Source organism: Bos indicus x Bos taurus, chromosome 10, assembly GCF_003369695.1.
Source record: "Bos indicus x Bos taurus breed Angus x Brahman F1 hybrid chromosome 10, Bos_hybrid_MaternalHap_v2.0, whole genome shotgun sequence".
Taxonomy (NCBI): Eukaryota; Metazoa; Chordata; class Mammalia; order Artiodactyla; family Bovidae; genus Bos; species Bos indicus x Bos taurus.
The window spans coordinates 30,523,528-30,544,346 of record NC_040085.1 but is presented as its reverse complement, the minus strand read 5'-3'; the positions used below and the strand labels follow the sequence as shown (position 1 = coordinate 30,544,346).

Sequence of the window (20,819 nt, the reverse complement as noted above, 5' to 3'; positions counted from 1 at the left end):
TCAGTGGATTATCATACTGCTGTTGAAGAATGAGGAAGACCTCTCTGAGCTGATATAAAGTAATTTCTAGGACATACAGTTAAAGAGGCAAAACATAAAAAAGTAAACATACGCTTCATGTGAGAACAAAGGGAATATAAGAAAATGCACAAATACCTGTTCAAAAGAAATTCAAGAAGGATGAACCAGAAATTAAAGTGATTGATTGCTTATAAAGGGCAGGTGGGAAAAGGATAGAAAGAAGGGAAGGAATGGAAACAGGGTAGCAGGGATGAGGAGGAAGAAGTCTTTGAGTGTATCTTATATAAGGCTGATTTTCAGAACCATACTAATATTTTATGTGTCTCTGACATACTTCAAAATAAAATATCAAACCAGTCAGGATGTGGCTGGAGAGGGAGGTTAGGGGGATGTGTGGGCAAAATGGAATAAAATAGGAACAAGTATACTTAACTGTATTAGAAATGAATAATACAATCAAGTTACAGGGAGTGTGGAATAAGGAACTCGTCTAAGTAACTGAGGGGAACAGTATTTTGATCAGATATGAGAGGGTAAGGACTGAAGGAGCTATTCGTAAATGCCATGATTGACATAGAAAAAGTGTTTCTCCGAGGGTTCTAGGTTAACAGTTTTGAAACTACTTTATGTGTGTATTAGCATTGAACAAATAAGTAAATATGTTGTATATGAGAGCCAGTTTTTCACTGCTGGAGAAAGAAATTAAAAGTAAGAAGGAAGGGGAAAGTTAAAATGAAGCCCATGAAATTTGATTGGAATCAGAGGTATCAGTATAAATTCATGGTTTTATACACACACCCAGATACAGAGATATGCTTGGGTGTGTATGTTTGTTTTTTTTTTTTTCTGCCTCTAGTAGCAGTGACACCCTAGTAACAATGAGGATACCTGGCAACCAGGTCTTGGTTTCTAAACAACTTTTATTCTCTAGTAAAAAGAATCAGGGCTCCTTAAAGAAGTACTGTATTCCAGAACTCAGCAGGGAGAATACAAAATGAACCTTAGGGAATTTTCTCGTGGTCCAATGGTTAGAACTTGGTGTGTCAATCTCTGGGATACTAAGGTTCCACAAGCCACACAGCACAGCCTTTCCCCACCTCCGCCCCCTGCCCCCCACCAGCCCCCGCCAAAAAAAACAGTAAAATGAACCTTAGAACACTTCTAAGTGCTGCTAGAAAGTGAGGAAGTTCTGAAAAAAGCTGGAGGGGAAGGAGGGGTTTGTCAAAAGAACACAGGAACAAACTTAAAGGACTACTTCATGGCCAAAGTTAGAATAATTTGAGCAACAAAATAATAATGATACTGAATTTTAACCCATAGAATAAAATAAATAGTTATCAGCCCATACTTCATAAATACCTGAATAGACAAAGGTGTAGATGGAGCATCTCTACCTTTCAGTATGAAATTCAGTTAATACAGAAGGAAAGAAGAAAATAAAATTATCCTTAATGCAGATACCACAGTAATACTTGTTGCAGACTAGATGCATTTATGAATGCTAAAATTAGAGGGCAGAAGAGGAGAAACAGAATTTGTATAGCCTCAAAACTGGTAGAGAGAGTGCACCTTATCCAAATGACCAAAGTAAATATCACGAGTAGTATAGATTTTCATACCATGAACTCCGTGATGTGGTGCGCTGGGAGGAGTACATCATCAGTGCCTCATTTCTCTGCTTTTCTTGCTGAAGTGCATAATGTCATTCCAGTCCTGAGGAAACACCAGAAAACCACACATTTTTGGACACTTTGTAGAATAACTGATTGTGCTTTTCAAAAGTGTCAAGGACATGAAAGAGAAAGATTGAGGAAATGTTACATCCTGGAAGAGATTAAGGAGAAGAGCAACTAAATTGAATGCATTGTGGGATCCTGTTCTGGGATCTTGGAACAGTAAGAGGATATTAGTGCAGAAATTCTTGGCATTCAGATAAGACCTGTAATTTAGTCAGTACTTTGCTGGTGTTAATTTCCTTTCTTAATAATTATACTATGATTATATAAGTTGCTAAAATTAGGGAAAGCGGGGGTAGGGAGTAGTAAGGGAACTCTATTTTTTGCAGCTTTTCCATAACTCTAAAGTTAGTTCAGTTTCCTCACACCGTATACAAAAATAAACTTGAATTAAAGACCTGAGAAGATCTGATAAGATATGAAACTGTGAAACTTGTGGAAGAAAACATAGGCAGAACAACCTTTGACATAAATTGTAGCAATATTTCTTTGGATCTGTCTCTTAAGGCAAAAGAAATAAAAGCAAAAATAAACAAAAGGGACCTAATTAAACTTAAAAGCGTTTACACAGCAAAAGAAACCATTGACAGAATGAAAAGAAAACCTACAAAATGGGAGAAAATATTTACAAATGATGTGACTGGCAAAAGGTTAATATACAAAATATATAAACCACTCACACAACTCAGTATAAAAAAAACATAGTAGTTTGAACCTGTTATCGCCTATCACTATCTTGTTCCCTCTCTTTGCTCTTTCATCTAGGAACCACTAGTTTGTTCTCTATATCTACGACACTGTTTTTGTTTTACTATATTTATTTGTTTATATTTTAGATTCCACATAAAAGTGGAATTTATTCCACATACAGTAATTGTCTTGCTCTATCTGATTTATTTCACTAAGCATAATACTCTCTAGGTCCATGCACGTTGTTGCAAATGGCACACATTCATCTGTTGTTGGACACTTAGGTTGCTTCCATATCTTGGCTATTGTAAATAGTGCTGCTATGAATGCTGGGGTGTATGTATCCTTTTGAATCAATTAATGTTTTCATTAAATAATTGATGTATTTGTTTTCCCTGGATATGTACCCAGGAGAGGAATTGCTGGATGATGTGCTAGTTCTGTTTTTAGTTTTTGAGAAATCTCCATGCTGTTTTCCATTGCGCCTGTACCAGTTTACATTCCCACCAACCGTGTGCCTTTTCTCCACATCCTCTCCAACATTTGTTATTTGTGGTCCTCTGATAAGTGACCATTCTGACAGATGTGAGATGCTATTTCCTTTTTGTTTTGGTTTGCATTTCTCTTATGACTAGTCATGTTGAGCATCTTTTCATGTGCCCTGTTGACTTGGTATGAACATTCTTAATGGGAAAAGTTATAGAAAAACTTATTTCATACCTGGTGAAGAGCCTTCAGATGATAAGGAATTCAGTGGGAGTATTTTAGATTTTTATTTTTAGAGTAACAATAGCTGCTTTAGAGAAAGTTTTTGATAAAAGCCCTAAAAAAATTCCCTTAATCAGATGGTCTGAGGTGGGATTATTATAGAAATGACTTTCAGGCCCTTTGTGTACCTTTAAACCTATTGTTACTTTATAGTCAGGAGAGTTCTTTAATAATCAGAGAGCCACTAGGCTCTGTCTCTTCTTTTCACATCAAATAAATGGGCTATCATGGGAAATCAGGTTTCTTTATTGCAGATGGTTGTTTGGTTTTTTTTTAATTGAAGTGGAAGACATAATAAGCTGCTTGAGACTTGGTTGTGGGCTGCTGAGTCATCTTGTATTAGGTCTGCCTTGGAATTTATGTTGAAGAAGATGAGGTCAGGTGGTGGTAGAAATTAAGTAATAGTGGCAGTGGGTGCTCCTTGGCTGGAGATAGGCCTGGAATCACAAACTGCGAGGCTAGTTCACCTTTCTCCTGATGATTTCTGTATGTGAGTGCCCTGCTGTCTGAAGCTTCTTTGCAGATTAGCCCTAGAAAGCAATGTCCTAATCAGGGTGGTGCTCGAGTTAGTATACGTTGTTACATTTTCCTAGTTCAAGCCTTAAATATAACTTAAATTCTTCCCAGAAGTATACAGAAGATTCGATCTAAGGCAGACACAGGATCAGCTTATTCTTTTTAACATTGCTTTAGGACTTTATGTGTGGTTTTGAGTTGGTACATTTGGATAACTCTTGGAAGTGATGTGTCTTTTTTAACTGAAAAAGTAATGTACTTTGAGTATGCTTGGTTTGACATTTTTTAAATCTTCATGGAGATCAATAAATGACAGTACCAGTCTACACAATCTTTTTTTCAAAAAGGAATCCTAATTGAGATATTGTTTTAAATATTTTAGGCCAATAAGCAGAAAGCTTCAGCTCGTAACTTGTTTCTCACCAATAGCCGCAAGGTAAGATTATAGTTTTATATTTCCTGTTTTATGTTTTGCTGGATTATGTTCTTATTATTTAGATCTATGTTTGCTGTTCTTGTCTCTTGTGACCTGTTGATAATTAATCTAATAGTACTTGAGAGAGTTTCTAAATGTTTTCAATCTATTTTATAAATAAAATTGCTCTTCCTTGGCTTTTTGGTTTTCATACCTTTTTGGGTAAGACCATAGCACACTCTTAAGTCCTTGGTCAATCCATGGCATCATCCTGTGCTCAGACTCTTCATCTAAGAAATTGGGGTATTAATGCTTTCTCATAGAAGGAATTAATACAACTTTGTCACTGACTCAATTGACATGAATTTGAGCAAACTCTGGGAGATAGTGAAGGACAGGGAAGCCTGGCGTGCTTCAGTCCATGGGGTCGCAAAGAGTTGGACTGGACTGAGCAACGGGGCAACAACAACAGCACAACTTTGAGTGTTGTGAGAATTAGGTGAGGTAACCTTACTAGTTGTGTGTCCTTGGGCTAGTTACTCATCCTCATTTTCTTATCTATATATAAAATACCAACTTCATAGGGTTTTTATGGAGAATGAATTAGTTATGTTAAACTTACAATGGTGCCTAGCATATAATAAATATTGACAGCTCTTTTTTTTTTTTTTTTTTTAAGTTTTTTGGCCACACCATGTAGCTTGCGGGATTTTGGTTCCCCAGGCAGGAATTGAACCCCCAGGGCCCTTGGCAATGAGAGCTTGGAGTCCTAACCACTGGGCTGTCAGGGAGTTCCCAACAGCTCTTATTAGCAATGTGTTTAATAATACTTCAAAACTTCCTAGAACATTGTAGGTTACTATATATTTTTTTCGTCTTCTAAAGTCTGTAGATCTCTCACAGACCTGGGACTAGCTCACACTCCTGTTCAGGGATGTTAATCACATTGGAAGAGAAAAAGATATGGCCATAGGAGGATGATATATGCACTGGGCAAGTTGAGGGATGCTGTGGTTTAGAGTCCAGGGAGAACTGGCCCCAGTGTTGGGTCCTCCTCCATTGTGACAATACGTTGTCATCTGCAGCTCGCCCACCAATGCATGAAGGAGGTGCGTCGAGCCGCCTTGCAAGCCCAAAAAAACTGTAAGGAGACTTTACCTCGTGCCCGCCGCCTCACCAAGGAAATGCTTCTATACTGGAAGAAGTATGAGAAAGTGGAGAAGGAACACCGCAAACGTGCAGAGAAGGAAGCCTTGGAGCAGCGGAAGTTGGATGAAGAAATGCGGGAGGTAGGGCAATAGCATGAAAGTTTGAAAACCATAATAGCTGCAGCCATATTGAGAGATTGTTGTACATTTCGTAAGTTATAAATCTAACCAATGAAACCATCGAAAAAATATTTTAAGACATAACTTTGAGGATAGTGATTCTAGTCCAGTAAATCAGTTGTTTTTATTCTTTTAGTAAGGTCTTCTCCCTGGCCTTCACCTCTCTTTTTGTGTTAATTTCTTATATTCTTTGTAGCCTTATTCTTTTGTTTATTTCTGGAGGACATGCACTCCCCCCCCCCCCCAAAAAAAAAGGAAGGAATAAAAGAAAAAGAGAACAGCTTATAGTTTAGCTTGGCTTGGTTCCAAGCTAAGTTATGTTAGTTTGTTGGAAGATCAGGACTGGTTGCAGTTTTCTGAGACCCATTCTCCCACCTACCTTTCTGTTTTAACTTGCAGTCAGTTCTCTTGCTAAGCTTGATATCAAGTGAGCATATTATTCAGGTAAGCAAGAGGAGAGATTAAGAAGACAAAGCCATTATGTTGCCATTGGTAAATCCATTGGGATGAGTGGAAGGACAGTTGAGGTCTGGAGAAGGAAAAGAATTGGAGGATTGCATATTTTCTTTCAGGTATAAGTAGTACTCCTGTCAAACAGAGCTGTGGAGGCTCTTTTGAGTTCTGCATCTTCCCTCCTGTCTCATGCCTTTGATGGGCAATATAGGTTTTGCCCAGTTTTCTTAAATCCCTGGGCAATGTGTATTTTTACTTGCAAGACAAATGTGTTTTGAGTTAGTAAACTTTTGATGTATTAGAAATACTTGCTCACTGACTTTAGAGGCATTTGAGTTAGTCATAGGTCTTGAAATTTTGAAAGTGACTTGGCTTATAATCTAGGTTTGTGAGACATTGTCTCAATATGTTGATAACTAACTGATAAGAGTTTCATCTGTGATTATGTTGACTTCCATCTTTTTCTCTGAGTTTCTGAATTAAGACATTTTTGATGGATTCTTGTTCCCTTAATTTGCCTTCTTTATTTAAACACATGGTAATTTACTTCCTTTCGGTACAAGGGAATATTGCTCTTTTGTTTTAATTTAGAAAGGTTTTCTTGACGGTACTTTAGCTTTAGAATATGAAAATCCATATACTTTATGAAAAGAAATCTGTTTTCTCTCAGATTTTTTTCCCTAATCTGAATCTAGCTAAAGTGTTTTAAAAAAAAAAAAAAACAACAAAAAAACCCTAAGGAGAAGTCTGGTTTTATGTTGCATGCTTTGGGACTTATTTCTTTCCTTGGCCATGTTCCTTATTTTAGTACTGTTTTTCTTTTGTACAGGTGGATCAAAGATAACTCAAATATACTTCATAGGAATTTTGCTATAAAATAGTTCATGCGAAATAATGACCCTTTGATTTGGTATTATTGTGTGAGCTGTATTTCATGTAATTCAGTCTTTTGGATCATTTGCTTACTCATTTTATTGTTTATCTTGAAGAATGATTTTTACTGACATAATGAAACATTATGTCAGTATAAAGAACATTATTTTTCTTACTAGATAATTTCAGAGGCACTTTGAATTTATCTTCCTCATTTTTTAAAAAATTAAAAAAAATTATGTGTTTGTGATATTGTATTTAGTCTGTATTCATGTTTTGTAGCTATCATTATCACAGATGAACAATGGGTTGTTTTGGGCAGCATTTTCTTATAGGCTTCTTAGTCTCAGATACCTCCTGCAGAATAATTTATAGCTCTTCATCACTTATTTTGACTTTCGATGTTAAAGAAGAGTTTGAACACATATATGTTTTTAAAAATAAAGCTGTACACGTGTATTTGTCACCAGAGTTATTAAGTAACATATGTTGTTTGAATTTAGTTGGTATGGTAGTACTGTTAAAGAAAAGTAAAGGAATAAAGAATTAAGCATTTTAGACAGCAGCCTAGTGGAAAAAAGATTTCATTTTGTAAAGGAGAGCAAAACATAGGTTATTATTAGGCTATAAGTGAAGATTATTCCTGGCTTTTAGTGCCACTGTCTTGATTATAAATAAAATTTGTTCATTAGCAATTTTTCCCTTTTTAAATGTAAAGAATTTGTAAAGGAGTTGTTTGCAGACTATGTATAGGTTTAGTGAATGCTGTTAACTACCCTGTATGTAATTGATGATTTGACTCTTTTCACTTTCAACTTTTTTCCCTTTTAGGCTAAGAGGCAACAGCGAAAACTGAACTTCCTGATCACCCAGACAGAGTTGTATGCCCATTTCATGAGTCGTAAACGAGACATGGGTCATGATGGGATCCAGGAAGAAATCTTAAGGAAACTGGAAGATAGTTCTGCACAGAGACAAATTGACATTGGCGGAGGGGTGGTAGTTAACATCACACAGGAGGATTATGGTGAGTCCTGAATCAGAAATTAGAGAAAGGAGATACCCCACATTTTTTCATATCTCAGGTTATATTCATTATTACTTCTTGTAAGTTTTATCTTGATCAATAAGTAGTATTGATCAAAAGGAAACTTTATTTTAATTGGAGTAGGGAAAGTATGAATGTTTCTATAAAATAAGCATATAAAAAGCTTTTATTGAAGAATTTAAAGAGGAAAAGGTGTGGTTATTTGATCTTGCAAATTTGGGAAGATTTTGTGTTTTGATTTGTTAATAGAAATAAAAGATATTTTATCAGAAGAATGCAGTGAATTTGTCTCTCACATAACAGGATTCTTGGTGATACAAGTAAAACATGAGAAGAGACTATTTCGATACTTTTGTGACCACACAGTGAGGGAGGAATTGGTGTAAAGTTTAAGAGGAATTTCACAGAGAATAGTGCTCAAGATCATGTTGAGTAAGAGAAAATGAGAGTGTTTCAGATTATCTTGGGATTTAAACATTCTCTATTATTTTCTTTTAGAATAGTTTCACCCAGTATAAATATATTACAATTTTGAATCCTCGTTGTCTTGCTTTTCCTGACTTTAGCATTACTTTGTGCATGAAATGCAGGATTGGGAAACTGGAGCTCAGTCTCCTGGTGGCTTTTGTGAGCTGACTTCGGCTCCTGGAGACCATGGGAGACCCCTGCCTCCATTACCACTTCCAGGTCCTTACCTCTGTCAAGTAATTAGATCTTTTTCTTCTCCCTCACCCTCTTTGAATTTAGGGATAAACAGAATGTGGAGTCAGGGATCCACACATGCTAGTATAAATTGCATCCTCGAAAGAGGTCAGTTAATGAGATGTTATAATCAAAGTTTTTCCCTTTTCAGATAGTAACCATTTCAAAGCCCAGGCCCTAAAGAATGCTGAAAATGCTTATCATATTCATCAGGCTCGGGTGAGTCTTAGAAATGAACTATTGGGTCCTGGAAATGCCCTTACAGCCTTTCACTTAGGTAGTCTTCCTTTAAGTTAATCATATTTTCAATTAAAAACATTGTTGAATATGTATATATGTATGAGACTGTATTGGATGGGGATTGTAGCCCTATTTACTTTAGAATAATAGTAGGAATACTTGAGGGAAGATGGGAAACGAGCTTTTGCTTTTCTAAGCTTTAAAAATGTGTTGACTAAAGCTAAGAGAGTTTTTCTATTTTTTTTTCTCTTGTCCTCTCCAGTATGTATGGATAATACCAAGTGAAATGCATCATTGTTTAGTGAAAAATACCACACTCTTGATTGTTAAGAAAGCTTGTATCATGCCTAAAAAATGCTAAGTTAGCACATTCTTTCACTTTAGTAATAACTTGCTTATTCATGATACAGTGACATATGAAATCAGAAAGAAACAGATTAAATTAAATAAAGAATTAAGTAAACATTAATTAAACACAATTAAGTAAACACCATTTAATATACTGCATAGGAGCCCCTGTATCACTTTGACAGAATCCAAGCCAAGGATAGAGACAAACTCAGCCTATTCCTCACGAACTCTGACCAATCAAATAGATTTTATATCACATTTTAAATAAATTCATTGATGAAGCAGGTAATCATGTAATATGGCTTAGTGCCTGTCTATCAAAAGTATATGCTTAATACAACTGTTAAATTAATTTTGAAATATTAGTAATATACTTTAATGTACGGTTGACCATTAAGTAACTGTGGGAGTTAGTGGTGCCAACACACCCTGAAGTCAAAAATCTTTGTACGACTTTACAGTCAGCCTGCCATGTCTGTGGGTCCACTTCCACAGATTCAACCAATGGCAGGATCATGTAGTACTTTTGTACATACTTAGTGGAAAAAATTTCCATGTCAGTTGACCTACACAGTTCAAACCCTTGTTGTTCAAGAGTCAGTTATATCATGCTTTATATGTAATACGATATATTACATTATATTATCAGAAAGTTTGTTCCAGCCAGCACAAGATAGATACATTAGCATTATGAATTTCATTTGAATTTAATTATTTTCCTCTCATATTTTTATTCTAATATACTTTTATTTTCCAGACAAGGTCATTTGATGAAGATGCAAAAGAAAGTCGAGCAGCTGCCCTGAGGGCAGCAAACAAGTCTGGCACTGGGTTTGGGGAGAGTTATAGCCTGGCAAACCCATCTATCCGGGCTGGTGAGGATATTCCACAGCCTACAATTTTTAATGGCAAATTAAAAGGTTATCAGCTGAAAGGCATGAATTGGTTGGCAAATCTCTATGAACAGGTGAATTTTAGAACTATGTGCTACCCCCTCTGTTTTGTTTGTAAATTATATATTGTGAAATGAGCACAAGATAATGTTTTAGATTTCATCCTTTTTAAAAAAAAAAAAGCTTTGTCTTTTGACAGGAATCAGAAAGATGTCTCTATTTCTTTTTTTTGAAGGGAAAGGCTACCCACTCCAGTATTCTGGCCTGGAGAATTCCATGGACTGTATAGTCTATGGGGTCACAAAAGTCAGACGTGACTGGCAACTTTCACCTTCACTTTCTTTTTTTTTTGTATATTAAAAGCATTCTTTATTCAACAAATAGCACCATTTTGGGCAAGTGAGTTTTTTTTTTTTAATTTTCAAATTTTTATTTATTATTATTTTACTTTATAATATTGTATTGGTTTTGCTGTACATCAACATGCATCCGCCACGGGTGTACACGTGTTCCCCATCCTGAACCCCCCTCCCACCTCTCTCCCCATACCATCCCTCTGGGTCATCCCAGTGCACCAGCCCCAAGCTTCCTGTATCCTGCATCGAACCTGGACTGGCAATTCTTTTCTTATATTATATTATACATGTTTTAATGCCATTCTCCCAAATCATCCCCCCCCTCCCTCTCCCACAGAGTACAAAAGATTGTTCTATCCCTCTATTTCTAACCTGGAAACTTTATTGGGAAATATTTGTATCGTGTATAAAATTTGTCTTAAGTGGTCTTAGTAAGCCTGATTGCTTTTATACCTGGATTAGATTAGCTGAAAAACTGGGTTTGGCCCATTTGCCTCATGTATCATGATTCAGAGTTGTAGCTTGGAATTGACAAAAGGAATCATTACAGTAATGAGTAATAGTGCTGAAACTGGGTATCTCTAGTCACTTTTGTTTGAACAAAAACAGAATTTGACATTTTGGGTAGTTCTTTTTGGCAGTAATGAAGCCTGAGAAAAAACTCTGTGTTTTTGTTTTTTTTTTCCCCCCAGGGTATTAATGGCATTCTTGCAGATGAAATGGGCCTTGGTAAAACAGTACAGAGCATTGCCCTCCTGGCCCATCTGGCTGAGGTGGGTAGATGCATGCAGTCTTTTCATCTTCCTCTCTCTCAATCCTAGGGTTGTTTTCTACTGAGCCATTATCAAGCACTATGCTAGGTTCTGTAGCATACCACGACATTAGGTCTTGGTCCTTGCCTTGAAAGCCTTTACAAGGTGACACAGTGTGGTGAAACTTTCTAGTTTTCAAGAATGTTAGGACAGGTTTTGAGCATATGTGTTTTCACTCCCCATCTCCTGCTTCTGTTGAGAACCACCAGTATAGTGGCAAAAACATTGTAGTTAGTTAGATCAGAAGACCTGGTTTCACATCTCAGCTCTATGCTTACTAGCAGTGTTAATTTGGACAGTTCACTTAGTCTCTTTTGACCTGACTTCCCTTTAACTCTCTGAGGTTTAGTTTCCACTTCTGCAAAGTGGTGCTCATACCTACCTTACAGGAATTTTGTAAGAATTAAAAGAGAAAGAATGTGTGAAGTCATTTTGAAAAAAGCAAAATGCTCTATTCCAATTAAATAATAGTAATATTGTTGTGATCATCTAGTATAAGGAAAAGCAACACATACAAGTCAGTATGTTATAAGTGCTTTGTGAATGATACAAATTAGGACCTGTAAGAGGTGGGAGGAGTGGGAGTAATTGCTTGTTGTTTTTTCTCAAGATGTTTCTAGCAACTTCCTTGTTTGTGTTACTGTAACACAGAATATTATTTTTCTTAACATATGATATTATTATTATTGAGTGTATAGGAATGAGAAATGGGAACCATTTCTCTTATTACAGTGCATTGCCTATTAAGCTATTCTTGTTGTTAATTATAATTTTGAGTTTAATCTCTTCAGTTTTCCTGCAGTTGGCTGACTCAGATTTTCTGTTTCAGAGAGAGAACATTTGGGGACCTTTCTTAATAATTTCGCCTGCATCCACACTTAACAATTGGCACCAGGAGTTTACTAGATTTGTTCCTAAATTTAAGGTAAAAATCAATAATAATTCTCTTTTTAAAATAAATGTTTTGACTCCATTTTTGCTGCCTTCCTTAACTGCTCATAATAGCTTTTAATTCTTGCATTTTTTTCAAATAACGTTGCATACACTTCCTATTGAAGTTACTGATGGGAACGATAAGAGAGTATGTTGCATCCTTCTGTTTTATGAGAAAGCTGAAGTCCAGTTTGAGTGATTTTGCTGCATTGGCCACATGAATTGTAGCTCCTAGCTGTACTGCCATAATAGAAAGTATCTATGTTGCTGACTTAATGTAGGTTTTGATAAATCATAATCAGTTTTCTTGACACTCCAAAGCCACCTCTTCGGTCTTGGTCCAGGTTATAATGCCTAAGGTAACAATGCGAAAATTGATTTTAACTAATGTAGAGGAAAATAATTGAGATTGACATAGGAAGTGATCAGCAAGGAAATATGGTACATCAAATATGGACAAGATTTAAATAGGCGTTTCATTATGCAAAGTTGTTGGGATGTAAGAAAGAATGGATAGGATTTATTATCTTATTTGCAAGTAAAAAGAAGGAAATGTTAGATACTTGTCTCTAAAGGAATATAATGATAATGAAGTTGCATGTTAAGGAGGATTTTATGGAGATTATGTATCAAGAGATATTGACATGATCTCTGATCTTGGGTCTCCATAATAAACAGGGGTTCCACGCAATTTAGAGAGCATGGGAGGTGTTTTTCTGGCTAATGCCTTAAGGAATAGGGACATGTCTGAGATATTCCACTTTGGGGCACCTTTGTGTCTGTGGCCCCACCTTTGTAGCTGAATTAATAGACCTAAGAACTGTTTACAAGGCACATTATGTATATGGCTTTTAGCTTGGCCAACTCATTCTAAGGAGGTGAGGTCATTCTAAGGCAATTTGTTGAGTATTTTCTCTATAGAGTTTTTTCGCATTGAATATGGAGCCCCTCATCTTTTTTCCTACTCTTTTGTTGTTACATGGTAAACAATTAGGAGGTCAAAAAGTTAAGCCTTAGAATTTTCTTCGAAACCACCTTCAATATTTCCTTCACAGGCCAATAGATGGCAATGTAGTACTCCTTAATGTCATTGGTACCTCTCCTTTGACTTTATACCAGTGCCTGAAACTGAGTTTTCATTTGCATGTTGAGCTTCCTTTTGAAGCTCTAGTTTAGGGGTCAGTAAAATAGGACTTCTAAGTGTGCAGTTGAATAGTATTAAGTACATTTGTTGTGATAATCACTGCTGTCTGATTGCAGAATTTTATCATTCCAAACAGAAATCTCTTTCCCTATTTCCCTTTCCCTCTAGCCCCTGTCTACCACAAATTCTCTTAATGTCTCTCTGGATTTGCTTATTCTGAATATTTTGTACACCTGGAATGTGGCCTTTCATGTGGCGTCTTTTCATTTAGCAATTTTTTCAAGGTGTTTGTCATGTTGTGCACTTCATTCCTTTTTCTGATTGAATAATATTCAGTCATAATATATATTATAGTGAGCATAATATTATAGTGAATTTCTGGGTATACTGTATTTTGTTTATCCATTCATCTGTCGATGGCTCTTTTGATTGTTTCTTCTTTTTGGCTATTGTTAATAATACTGCTGTAAACATTCATGTACAGGTTTCTATTTGAACACTTGTCCTCTTTTGATTTCTTTTGGGTATAACCTAGGGGTGGAAATGCTATCACTTTTTATTTAATTTATTGAGGAATTCACCTCCTGTTCTTTGGTACAGTTTATGAGCTAAGAATAGTTTTTTTTTTTTTTTTTTTTTTTACTTTTTAAAATTGTTACTTATAAAATTATTTCATTGCAAATGAAATATGAAATTTAAGTACACATATATTATGTTTGATATATATATTACATAAATATTAAATTTGATTATTTATGGCAGCATTGACATCATAACAGCAGAGTTGAGTAGTTGTGGCAGAGACTGGCATACAAAGCTAAAATTACTACCTGGCTATTTATAGAAAAAGTTTGATGACAGTTGGTCTGTTATTCATTGTTTCTATTGTCATTATTCCTTTAAATTGTCAGAAATGTGTTCACTTCCCTGCAGCACATAGTTAGAAGTAGACATTACTCAAGTTTAAGGTCTGGTTACATTCAAAAGGTACTTAGATCTCTTATGATAACATCTAAAAGTTCATTTTATTTGGCAACTGCCTGAGTAACACTGGTTTTATGGTTCTAGTATGCTTAGTGCCTGTGACCTCCCTCCTTTTCCTCATGAAATACGATTTACATTTTTTCTCTTGACTGATGTACCACTTTTCATTCCTAAAATTGACTATTCAATATGTTTTCTATTTCATTTATTTCTACTCTTTTTTTATTCTTTTCCTACTTTTGGGTAAACTTCTTTATCTTTCTGTCATTTTGAGATGGAGCTTAATTGGTTTATTTTCAGCTTTTTCTAATGTTTATTCAAGGGTATTGTTTTTTTAGCATGACCATAGCCATCCAAAGGTTTGAGGTGTCACATTTTTATTATCTTAACATTCAAAATACTTTGCAGTTTCTACTTCAAGTTCTTATTTGATTCATGGGTTACTTAAAAGTGTTTTTCTTATTTTCTAAACAAAGGATGATTTTCTAGATATCTTTTTGTTATTTATAGCTTAAATCCACTGATAAGAAAATATGCTGCTTCTTAATAATTTAATCCTTTGAAATTTGTTGAGCTTTGCTTTTATGGCTTAGCACATGGGCAGTTGTTATAAATGTTCCTATGTGAGTTTGAAAATAGTTTTTCTGCACTTGTTAAGTACATTGTTGTATATATGTTGATTAGGTCAAATTTGTTAATTTGTTCTTTACTGTTACATCTTTACTGATTTTTTTTTTTTTTGTCTGCCTTTCCTATTACTGACTGAAAGAGGTGTTAATATTGGCAACAGTTATGGATTTATACATTTTTGTTTGCTTCTGTTTGTTTTTGCTTTGAGGCAATGAGATGTACACAGATTTACAGTTTTATCTTGCTGGTGAATGAACTTTTTATTAATTCGAAATTCTTCCTTTAAGAAGGAAAATCTTAAAATCTATTTTCTTTGATATTAACTAACCAAACACTTTTGATTAGTGTTTGCCTGCTCTCTTTTTTCTTTTAAATATTATGTATCTTTATATTTAACATGTATTTCTTTTATTTGGAATATCTGTGCTTACTTTTAATGTAATTATTGATACGCTGCATTTAAATCTGTTGCCTCTTTGCTTTCTTCTTTCACCTGTTTAACTTTCCTTTTTTCCCTTTGAGTCCTTTTGAATTGATTCGATTTTATCCTTTTTTTTTCCTTTTATTTATTTTTTAAAAATATTATTTATTGGGACTTCCCTAGTGGTCCACTGGTTGAGAATCTGCCTGACAATGCAGGGGACATGGGTTCAATCCTTGATCTAGGAAGATTCCACATGCTGCGGGGCAACTGAGCCCTGAGAAGCCCGTGAACTGCAACTAGAGAAAGCCCATCTGTAGTAAGGAAGACTCTGCACAGCCAAGAATAAAATAAATAATATTTTTAAAATAGTAAAGTATTATTTATTTATTTGGCTGCAATGAGTCTTAGTTGCAGACCGAGGGATCTTTGTTGGATCAAGCAGGATCTTTTGTTGTGGCGCAGGGACTCTCTGGCTGTGGTCTGCAGGCCTCAGTAGTTGTGGAGCACAGGCTTCTTGGCTCCACAGTGTGTGGGATCTTAGTTTCCCGACCAGGAACTGAACCAAGTTCCCTGCATTGCAAGGTGGATTCTTAGCTACTGGACTACTGGGGAAGTAGTGGTATTTCTTCCCCCTTTTAAACTAGCTAATTATATATTCATTCTGTTACTCAGTAGATTCCCAGGAAAATACAACACATATGCTTAACTTTCTCAAAAAAAAAAATGCAAGTTAATACTGTTAATACTTTTCAGATAGTAGAAAGACCTGAGTATAGTACTGTAACTACACTCCCCTTCTCTAGACTTAACACAGTTGTTTTTGTATATATATTTTGTATTTTAAACCCCAGAAGACATTTTACTATTTATACTTTTCAAATTATATAGATTTATTTGTATTATTCACATTCATTTCTCATTGATCTTCATCCCTTCCTGCATATTTGTGCTTCTATCTCTGAGATTTTTCAGAAGAACAAAACATATCAAGCTATGGATTCAAGAAGCACTTTGAACCCCGTAACAATAAAAAGAGTGAGAGTTACATCTAGGTACATTACAGAAGTGCTGAGTTTTGCATTCTTCTGTTTCTCCATGCTTTGGTCTGGGTGTTTCCTTCTGACCTCTCTTGTAGTTCAGTAATTTTCTCTTCAACTGATTCAGTCTGTTGAACTCATCATCTAATTCTTAATTCTAGTTATTTTTTTAGTTCTAGAAATTCCCTTTGGTTCTTTTGTAATTTCTAGTGTAACACTGAAGTTCTAAATCTCCTCTTTAAATTCTGTGAACACGGAGAAGGAAAAGGCAACCCACTCCAGTATTCTTGCCTGGAGAATCCCATAGACAGAGGAGCCTGGCAGGCTACAGTCTATGGGGTTGCAAGAGTCAGACACGACTTAGTGCACTGTCTCACCCCAGAGATCCTGCCACATATACCACAAAAACCAAACATCCCCCAATGACCTTGGCCCCACTGTTCCAATCACTCCCAGGTGGGAATTGAGGCACATGTCCACAGAGGTCACAGACAACACGCATACGGTTCTGTTAATGTCCCATATATTACCCTTTCGTGTCCCAAGGAAGACATTTTCTCTTATCTTTAAAAAATCTTGTGTTAAACTTGCCTCCATCTTTTTCTTGGGTAAGGACAACCCAGAAATGGCCCTTTTGTGTCTGTGATGTTGCCATTCACAGCTTTCTTGATAGGCCTAGTACAATCTTGAGAACAGGGTTGCTGTATGCTGAGTGTCAGACGGTAGCTCTTAGCTTTGCCTATCTTAGGTAGTTATGCTGTGCATTTTTTATTGGTGTACCATGTTTGATTTGTCCCTAATACCTTTGAAGTTTTTCTGAGAAATGAAATAATGCAACATGAACTTATTAAAATACATTTTAAGCCTTTTAAAAAAAATTTTTTTAAATGTGAACAAACAAGCATTTGTTTAAAAGTTTGTTTCTAAAATTTTTGTTTTGGTTTTGTTTTAATGCCAGATGTATAGGAAAAATTCTGGAGATAATTGTGGGCTCTGAATGTTATTTTCTTCTTCCAGAGAGAGGATTAATGTGTGTTTGGGGTTTTGTTGTGGATTTTTTTGCCTACAGTAATTTTTTTCTGGGACAGTAATAATCCAAAACCCCATTAATCTAAGTCAGGAGTTGGGATGAATTGAAGCTAGATTTCAGAATCTGATAAAACAAGTATGTGTATAGTTTATCTTTACTACCAGTGTGTATGTATCTTTTCATTCCCAACTTAAGGCCAGGGAGGTGGGTAGTTATCAGAAATCTTCCTCCTTGAACTACAGTTTTTTGTTTGTGGGTCCTGTGTCCCTTTAAAAAAAGAAAAACAACTTCTCAGTTTCATAGTGTCTCGATTAGAACTTTTGGGAATGATCAGCACTCTCTAGGGGAACATGTACAATGCCAGGCTTTCCTGTCTTTTCTAGATCTGGACTCTATAATTCTTCACTGCCCAAGTAGCTCTCTGATGCCTTCAAACAGTTGTTTTTTATTTGTTTTAACTGGGTCAGTAGAAAGAGTGCTAGTCCAACTCCTAGTGCAGTAATGACAGAAGAGAAATTCATATATTCATTCTGTTAAGTTTTTTAAAAAAGCCTTTCTGAATAATGTATTGGTGATGATGAAACTGAAAGTGTTAGTCACTCAGTCATGTCCAACTTTTTGTGACCTCATGGACTGTAGCCCCCCCAGGCTCCTCTGTCCATGGAATTCTCCAGGCAAGAATACTGGAGAGCGTACCCATTCTTTTCTCCAAGGGATCCTCCCGACCCAGAGATTGAACCTAGGTCTCCTGAATTACAGGCAGATTCTTTACCATCTCAGCCACCAGAAAATCCTATATTTGTGATGATACTTTTAAGATTATCAGTAGAAACTAATATACATATTGGTCCTTTTTCTAGGTGCTACCATATTGGGGAAATCCTCACGACAGAAAAGTCATCAGGAGGTTTTGGAGTCAGGTAACTTTCAGCTTACTGTAAGCATATGCACACGCACATGTACATATTCACACATATATGCAGTCATTACTTCTCCAGTTGATTTGAATAATTTCTCTTACATAAAATCTTACATGTTTCTATGCAGATGTAATTTTTTTTCTTTTACAATGTTTTTCCTGTGATAGACAGTCAGCCAGGATTAAGAACTTTTCTCTTTAATAAGCTGATGACTACTTTTTAACAAAGTTTGTGATTAAGGTGACTACTTTAAAAACAATTATGCTTTAATTCACTACACATCTCCTACATGGGAGAAACATATCTTTAGGGCTATCTTAAACTTCTTGGCCTTAGGAAATACAGTCCATTCCTCATTGTCTTATTATGAATTGTTTAGGTTTCTCTTTTCACCCTTGCCCTCTTATATTTACAGAAGACTCTCTACACTCAGGATGCCCCCTTCCATGTGGTTATCACCAGTTACCAGCTGGTGGTACAGGATGTAAAGTATTTCCAGCGAGTCAAGTGGCAGTACATGGTATTGGATGAGGCTCAGGCACTCAAGAGTAGTTCCAGGTAATGCAAGTAATAGAAATAAAGTCTGTGGACTGAGGGCATACAGATACATAGATATGTGTCTGACATACGCACACAAGAATGAAGGTCAGAGAGAATTCAGAACGTGGTATCTGCATGAACCATGTATCTGACCAGAAGGCATAAATTCTTTTTTTGTATTTTCATGGAATATAAATATTAATATTTAGAGTGTGAGGATTTTTTTCAGCTTCTTCCTCCCCACTCAATAATTATGGCATTTTAACTGATTTTTGTTCTTGAAGGAAATTTTCTGTAGAGGAAGGGGTATCTGCCCTTTGCTTGAGGGATTACTTTACAGATCTTGGTAGGAAGCAGAATGTTAAATTCTGTGGATTATAGCTTCTACTATTTTATACAGGTTATCCTAGTCCCTGGATGGTTATTAGACTCCCAAGAATCCTTTAATTGGAAGTTACATGTTTAAAGTGTTCTAATACCTTTTAGCTCCCAAACTGAATAGTAAATGAGTGCTTGGCTGTGAAGTGTTACTCAGTGGTATTAGACCTTGAGTTTGATGGATTTTATTAACTCTTGGTGAATTCATAGGACTTTCTTAGAAGTCCATGTTAACTGGCAGAATAGTATTTTCCATGGACCTTTCCATTCTCTGAAGAGCATAATTTCCTCTTTCACTCTTTTGAAGTAGGGCATGCTTGTGGCCAGGAGCAGTAGCTTCACTTTGTATTTCTTCTCACACCCTTTCTCATTTTCCATTGTTCCCTCCAGACTCACACTAGAAGCATATAGAATAATAATTTTAAAACTTTCTAGTATGCATTTTCAGTCGCTTAGTTGTGTCTGACTCTTTGCAACCCCATGAATTGTAGCCCACCAGGCTCCTTTGTCCATGGGATTTCCTAGGCAAGAATACAGAAATGGGTTGCCATTTCCTCCTCTAGGGGATCTTCCCAACCCAGGGATTGAACGTGTGACTCCTGGGTCTCCTCCATTGGCAGGCAGATTCTTTACCTCTCGTGCCACCAGTTATATGGTTTGTACCAACAAAACTGACCAAAGATAGTGAAGGACTTTATCAAGCCAGAACGGATCCTAGTCTACCTTTTTGGGCTTTCCTCCTGGCTCAGATCATAAAGAATCTGCCTACAATGTAGAAGACCTGGGTTCGACCCCTGGGTTGGGAAGATCCCCTGGAGAAGAGAATGGCTACTCACTGCAGTATTCTTGCCTGGAGAATTCCATGGACGGAGGAGCTTGCCAGGCTATAGTCCATGGGGTTGCAAACAATTGAATGACTAACACTTTCACTGCCTATTTGAGGACGTTTTAAAACTTTAATACCTTAATATCATGTTTTCAGTATAGAGAAGTCAATTCCTTTGAAATTTCCTATCCTCAGCTTTGTTGAATGATATTTTTCAATTGTGTTTATTATAGATTGCTTGAGTCTGAATGTTTGTTATTTTTTGAAAAGCATTTCTAGAAATAAGGGTTCTCAGTAGGACGAATAAAGATTTACTGCTAACTTGGAATTTATTGCTCATTTTACTGGACAGTGTTCGTTGGAAGATACTCCTGCAGTTTCAGTGTCGGAATCGGCTTTTGCTAACTGGGACCCCCATTCAGAACACCATGGCAGAGGTAGGCACTAGTAACAGATTGGAATTCTTTACCCAGGCCCACCCAGAGTGTTAACAGCTGTATACAACTTATAATCCCCCATGTAAAAGGAAGAATTTGCCCTATGTGGTTTTTTGTTGGGAGGTGCAGAGGAGGCATCATTCCTATTTTCTTATTCTCTGGCACAAGGCAAGTAAACTTCTTTATTCTTTGGTACTTATATAATAAATAATGATCACATTAAGAATGCTACTCATCTAATGCAGAGATATTTTTATACTAGGATGTTTATATACTAGTAATATACTAGTAATTACTAGTAATATACTAGTAATATTCTTTAACACTGAGAGGA

General features: G+C 36.1%; 1 protein-coding gene across 4 annotated transcripts in view; it reads left to right on the top strand.

The window, feature by feature from the left end:
• Positions 1-20,819, top strand: part of INO80 (INO80 complex subunit) — a 123,697-nt gene that overhangs the window by 36,857 nt on the left and 66,021 nt on the right. For all 4 annotated transcript variants that reach the window (XM_027553582.1, XM_027553580.1, XM_027553581.1 and 1 more), the window contains 10 exons: positions 4,114-4,167; positions 5,232-5,435; positions 7,632-7,827; positions 8,702-8,769; positions 9,899-10,108; positions 11,083-11,163; positions 12,032-12,127; positions 18,245-18,304; positions 18,720-18,862; positions 20,401-20,485. In XM_027553582.1, the coding sequence (XP_027409383.1) occupies positions 4,114-4,167; positions 5,232-5,435; positions 7,632-7,827; positions 8,702-8,769; positions 9,899-10,108; positions 11,083-11,163; positions 12,032-12,127; positions 18,245-18,304; positions 18,720-18,862; positions 20,401-20,485 (1,197 nt within the window). The remainder of the gene's footprint in view (positions 1-4,113; positions 4,168-5,231; positions 5,436-7,631; positions 7,828-8,701; positions 8,770-9,898; positions 10,109-11,082; positions 11,164-12,031; positions 12,128-18,244; positions 18,305-18,719; positions 18,863-20,400; positions 20,486-20,819) is intronic.